General features: G+C 36.8%; 1 protein-coding gene across 5 annotated transcripts in view; it reads left to right on the top strand.

Annotated features, from left to right (window-relative positions):
- The window catches only part of LOC126388964 (zinc finger protein ubi-d4-like), an 11,269-nt gene extending 6,820 nt beyond the window's left edge, over positions 1-4,449 (top strand). For all 5 annotated transcript variants that reach the window (XM_050042372.1, XM_050042371.1, XM_050042370.1 and 2 more), the window contains 2 exons: positions 771-852; positions 2,721-4,449. In XM_050042372.1, the coding sequence (XP_049898329.1) occupies positions 771-852; positions 2,721-2,806 (168 nt within the window). In that variant the 3' untranslated portion in view covers positions 2,807-4,449. The remainder of the gene's footprint in view (positions 1-770; positions 853-2,720) is intronic.
- Positions 4,450-6,683: the final 2,234 nt, after the last annotated feature.

Raw genomic sequence — 6,683 nt, 5'->3', positions numbered from 1 at the left:
TCAATATGAGGTGATGGTCGTCTAAAAGGCGGTGTAAAATTTGCCCGACCCATCCGGAGCTCAGGTAATTTTGACCCTCAATCAGAGACCTGTAATTGCCGTTTTTCTGGTCATCGGAGGCCAGGCGATCAATAAAATATTCTTGAATACCTAAAACAAAACACAAACACGTGTTGTTGTTGTTTTTAGTCAGGTAGCCTGTCCATAATGATTAAATGTCACGGTGCTAGCTTGCTGACGTCAGCACACGTAACGTATGCTAACGTTATATTACAGTGTTTAATGATACAGTCTATTATCTCCCTATTACTCTAATCTTTCCTGCTTATCGCTCAAACAAATGATTAATTTCTAAATTAATATCGGTACTCATTTCATCAGTTACCGGAGGCCACTGTCTCTTGCCTGGTTTATCTATTTAGTTGTCGACAGTTGCAGATGTAGCTTTGATAAATGTCCTGCCATCCAAAATATGCCCCCAAGAATGTGACCTCCAAACGTAAAGCCAAGGTGGAAGCAAGATGGCAAAAAGTTAGTTGCCACCACTTAAACATGTGTCAGACAGATTGGATCCCTTCACTGCTGTTTCCTCTTATTATAAAACAGCACCCACAATTTTTAAACCCACTCCTCAAATGTACTGAATCAAGTTGGTGGTAATGCTTCAGTTGAATAAATGGCTTCCAGTGTAAATGATATGTACATGTAGCAGTCACTCTTTTGTCCTCTTGTCTAATCAGTAGCTTGACCATGATGTTTTGTTTTTGTAGGACCAGCTGCTGTTTTGTGATGACTGTGACCGAGGCTACCACATGTACTGTCTAAGTCCTCCCATGACTGAACCACCAGAGGGTAAGCTGACACTGAACACTTTGCTGCAGAAGTTAACAGAATGGAAGGACGTGCTTGTTGTTACACATCCTTGATATCATCGCCATGATGCACCCCTTCACCCAGTACATCCAAGGTTACTTTCATGGCACCTGCAACCCATCTGGTCTCATCTGCTCTCTTACCCTTGGGAAGTGAATGTTGTTACACATTCCTGATATCATATCGTCACTTTGTACTGGGTTTAAGGCTGATACCATGATCAGAATCAGAATGCCTTTTATTGTCATTGTATTATCAAAAAACACAAAGAAATTAGGAGTGCTTCCCCTACACTCAGTATATCCAAGGTTGCTTTCATGGAACCGGCAACCCATTCATAAATTTTTCAATTCAATTCAATTTTATTTATAAAGCCCAATATCACAAATCACAATTTGCCTCACAGGGCTTTACAGCATAAAACATCCCTCTGTCCTTTGGACCCTCACAGCGGATAAGGAAAAACTCCCCCGAAAAAAAAACAACCTTTAACGGGGAAAAAAACGGTAGAAACCTCAGGAAGAGCAACTGAGGAGGGATCCCTCTTCCAGGATGGACAGACGTGCAATAGATGTTGTACAGAACAGATGAACATAATAAATTAACAGTAATCCGTATGACACAATGAGACAGTAAGAGACAGAGACAGAGAGAGATGCAGGACAGACGATAATGTTAATAGCTTACAACAGCATTAATGAAAGTAATAATATTATAAGTATAATTCTGGCTACTGTGGTCCTTTAAGAGAAACATCTTGGTATAGGAGAAAAACTTTTTAGTGATTACACAGTCCAGTTGTCTTTCCAGAATTAGATACTATAAGCCTGTGCTGTGATGTACAGACAACAGAGAATAATCCATATTCTTCTCTAAATGGAGACTAAAGCCCCGTTTACACCAAACACTTTCAGTATGGTACCTTTGGAACCAGCAGTAACTCTTCAGACATGGTACCTAGACTCTAGCATTTCCACCGCAAACAGTACTCTTACATGTTGGCGGGGTTGTTGTCACTCACTGCTCCATCCAGCACTCACTATATTTCCTCATTACCGGTGACGCAGATGGAAGTCTGCACCTTGTTTATCGTGCACAGAACGAGGCTGCAAGCCGACATTTTCAGAACAAAATAAAGCAGGCTGCAGTAAGAGTCTCTCTCCATGGGATATTTAAAAATAGTGTGTTTGTGCATTTAGTTCTTTTTTTCTCTGAGGGAGGTTTAGAATATATGCAGTTCACATAACCAGGTTGAAATTAATCTATATAAATGCTTGTAGATCCGCTTATTACTAAAAGTGTCTCATGTAAAAACTACAGTAATGGTCAAAGTTGTCACAGTGAAATTTAAGGTGTGCTGATGGATTCATGTCATCAACTCATGCATTGAGTAACATTACAAGGAAACGTTCCACCTTAAAAGTTGCCGGCAGGCGGCCCAGTGAATTAAGTAAATTTTTCCTCAGACTCCAGCTGCTGAGGGAGGCAGCAAAACATCCTTTCATTTTACAATCTACGAGTAAAACTCTCCATGGTATGAACAGTGGTTACATGAGCCTCAAAGCAGAGTGACTGCCTGCTACTGACCAATCAACAGACTGCAGTGTTCACAGCTCCACCTTTTAGTACTAGATCTGTGTGCTAGGTACCCCAACAGAGGGGTAAGTGGTACAGAACGGTTCCATTGGTACCACCCACAACTTTTCACAATGGGAAGGGAAAAAAAGCGTACCAACCTGAACTGAAGCGCACTGCTTGGTGGAAACGAGTCTTAAATAAACAAGTGTTTCCTCACAGTGATGTCAGACTAGCTGATGGTGGATTTCTTTGTGTTTGTGTGTTTACAGGGAGCTGGAGCTGCCACCTGTGTCTGGCTCTGCTGAAGGATAAGGCCTCCATATACCAGCAGAACCAGAGCTCTGCCCCTGAGTGACATCATAGCAGCAAGTCCCACCCCCTCAGCAAAGGGACCCCGCCCCCAAATGGAAACGTCAGACCTCCTCTCAGTCCGGAGCTCCAGGCTCTGTCCAGATGTAGCTGAGCCAGATCGCAGATCAGCTTTAGAAGTCTTAATATCTACAGCGTCAGTGGGGGGATCAGTCAACACGGGGATCAAACTATCACTACCAACCTGCCTGCAAAGCCCCCACAGGCTTGCCGTCAAACACATACACATCGTGCGTATAAACAGTATCGACACACACACTCTCTCCTGGACTGTTACACACACTAGATACAGAGACAGAGAGCATGCAGTAACCATAGTAACTGCTGTCTCCTTGGGAGCTCCCAGGAGCAAACGGATTAGCATTACAGCTAATTATCTGCACCCTTTCACACTCAAAGACAGCGCGGACTGTCGAGACAACACAGGTTTTTTTTTTCTGCCAAATAATCTATTTTTACTCCGTGAGTGTGGGAGAACGAAAAAAATCACCACATACACAGTGGAGGAATATTATTATTATTATTATTATTACTGTTGTTATTGTTCTGGTTACTAGTGGACTTTTGTAGTGGCATTTGTCTGTGTACTTTTGTCTGATCCATCGGAGCGTTAATCTTTTAAAGAGGTTTCCCCGAGGGGAGCCGGTCAGTGCCAAGGTCCACCATCATATGACATACACACAGCAGTGACCCATGGAGCTTATCATAATCATGTTGGCCATCTTTGTTTCATTTTATATCTGTGGGACAAAGATGGTTTAAAAAAAAAAAAGTCTTAATTTTTTGTCAACAAAAAACTTTGGCTTTGACTCGTTAAGCAGTTGGCACAAAATCTTTGTTTTAGGACTGCACCAAAACCAACTTTCCATCTTTGATTCTGTTACTGGATTGATCAGTTAACAAAACATTATACAACGGAGCATTTACTGTTAGCCAGACTCAAGAGACAAAAACATTTAGTGTGACGCCAGTCTTCAATATTATGATTCCATCAGACTGCTAACATTCTCTTATTTTGAAAAATCTGACTGAGTCCGTTAATGACGTTTTTATTGGAGGAAACTGACCAATACATGAAACTAGTAACAGAGGTGCATCCTTTACTCCAAGATGTTTTGTGCTGGCCTTTTACAAACAGTTTGGCAGTGACACCACCCTTTTAAACAGCCGCTGTCAAACCAATGACACAGGATCATTCACACAAACTGTAGCTGCTTTTATCATTTGTCACACGGAGGCAGATTTGCATGCAGATTGCACCTGTATGAATGCACACACACTCACACCACAAGTGTTGTTTTTTTTTGTTTGTTTTTTGTTTTGTTTTTTACATTTTATATTACCTGATATTCCATTGGTACTGGGAGTTTTTTCTAGTAGAGTTTTGTAAAGTCTATGGTATAGCAAACACTTCAAGTATATAGCTCCTAATGCATTCTATGTACTGTATTGACTTTTTCTATTTTTGTTATGACTGTGACATGTTTGAATTTATTTGATTATTCTTATATGTCAGACCTCCATTATGAGTATTTGTAAAATGATGTACTTTGTTGTACTATTTTTATTTTTACATTTCTTTGGTATCAAAGCCGATTTAGCCTGACTGAAATAAAAAATCACTTTGAATTATGCGTCCATTGCAATTTCTTTAAATGTATCATTTCTGAATGCACAAGTATAAAACGTAATGACATCTCTGTGAAGTTTAACACTGACACATTGTACCATTTCCTTTTCATACGGAACAAAGTAAGCAAATTCTTTCTAGGCTAAGAGTAGGGTGGTGTACTATGACAAGTAGACCACATTACATACTGTATACAATCTATATGAAGTGTGTAATGACACCCCATTATGTGTTAACAAGCTGGATCATCTATGATGTGGACTTAATGTGTCCCAGCTTCAGCACTTGGACAGCTCCTCTCCCAGCCTGCTGAAGGCTGTAGAGCTGTCCCTGGTGCTGACGTGCTGCTCTATGTGACTCCAATTTAAAAAGTAAAAACCATAGTACAGCATGTCATATAAAGTAAAAAAGAAAAAAGGTCATAATATAATAGGTGATGAAACATTAAAGAAATGGTCATAGTATAGCATGTCATAAAAAAAGTCACAGTATAGTATGGCATAAAAAGTAAAGTAAGTAAAGATAAAAAAAAGAGGTCATACCGTAGTATGTCATAACAACTAAAAAAAATTTGTCATGTTATAGTATGACATAAAAAGTAAAAATAAAGGTTGTGGTATAGTATGTAATAAAAAACTATGAAAAACAAGTCCAAGTATTTTTTTCATGACTTTTGACGACATACTATAGTATGACTTTTTTCATGATTTTGGACGACATACTATAGTATGACTTTTTTCATGATTTTGGACGACATGCTATACTATGACTTTTTTTTCATGTTTTTGGACGACATACTATACTATGACTTTTTTTCATGGTTTTAAACGACATACTATACTATGACTTTTTTTCGTGTTTTTTTACGACATACTATACTATGACTTTTTTTCATGGTTTTTGACAACATACTATACTATGACTTTTTTTCATGGTTTTAAACGACATACTATACTATGACTTTTTTTCGTGTTTTTTTACGACATACTATACTATGACTTTTTTTCATGGTTTTTGACAACATACTATACTATGACTTTTTTTCATGGTTTTAAACGACATACTATACTATGACTTTTTTTCGTGTTTTTTTACGACATACTATACTATGACTTTTTTTCATGGTTTTTGACAACATACTATACTATGACTTTTTTTCATGGTTTTAAACGACATACTATACTATGACTTTTTTTCGTGTTTTTTTACGACATACTATACTATGACTTTTTTTCATGGTTTTTGACAACATACTATACTATGACTTTTTTTCATGGTTTTAAACGACATACTATACTATGACTTTTTTTCGTGTTTTTTTACGACATACTATACTATGACTTTTTTTCATGGTTTTTGACAACATACTATACTATGACTTTTTTTCATGGTTTTAAACGACATACTATACTATGACTTTTTTTCGTGTTTTTTTACGACATACTATACTATGACTTTTTTTCATGGTTTTTGACAACATACTATACTATGACTTTTTTTCATGGTTTTAAACGACATACTATACTATGACTTTTTTTCGTGTTTTTTTACGACATACTATACTATGACTTTTTTTCATGGTTTTTGACAACATACTATACTATGACTTTTTTTCATGGTTTTAAACGACATACTATACTATGACTTTTTTTCGTGTTTTTTTACGACATACTATACTATGACTTTTTTTCATGGTTTTTGACAACATACTATACTATGACTTTTTTTCATGGTTTTAAACGACATACTATACTATGACTTTTTTTCGTGTTTTTTTACGACATACTATACTATGACTTTTTTTCATGGTTTTTGACANTTTTTCATGTTTTTTAACGACAAATATACTATGACTTTTTTTCATGGTTTTAGACAACATACTATACTATGACTTTTTTCATGATTTTGGACGACATACTATACTATGACTTTTTTTTCATGTTTTTGGACGACATACTATACTATGACTTTTTTCATGATTTTGGACGACATACTATACTATGACTTTTTTTCATGGTTTTTTACGACATATATACTGTGACTTTTTTTCATGGTTTTAGACAACATACTATACTATGACTTTTTTTTCATGGTTTTTGACAACATACTATACTATGACTTTTTTCATGATTTTGGACGACATACTATACTATGACTTTTTTCATGGTTTTTTACGACATATATACTGTGACTTTTTTTTCATGGTTTTGGACGACATACTATAATATGAATT

This window comes from Epinephelus moara, chromosome 4 (genome assembly GCF_006386435.1).
Source record: "Epinephelus moara isolate mb chromosome 4, YSFRI_EMoa_1.0, whole genome shotgun sequence".
NCBI lineage: Eukaryota > Metazoa > Chordata > Actinopteri > Perciformes > Serranidae > Epinephelus > Epinephelus moara.
Note: the sequence above shows the minus strand (reverse complement) of the source record. Positions and strands in the feature narration are given on the sequence as shown.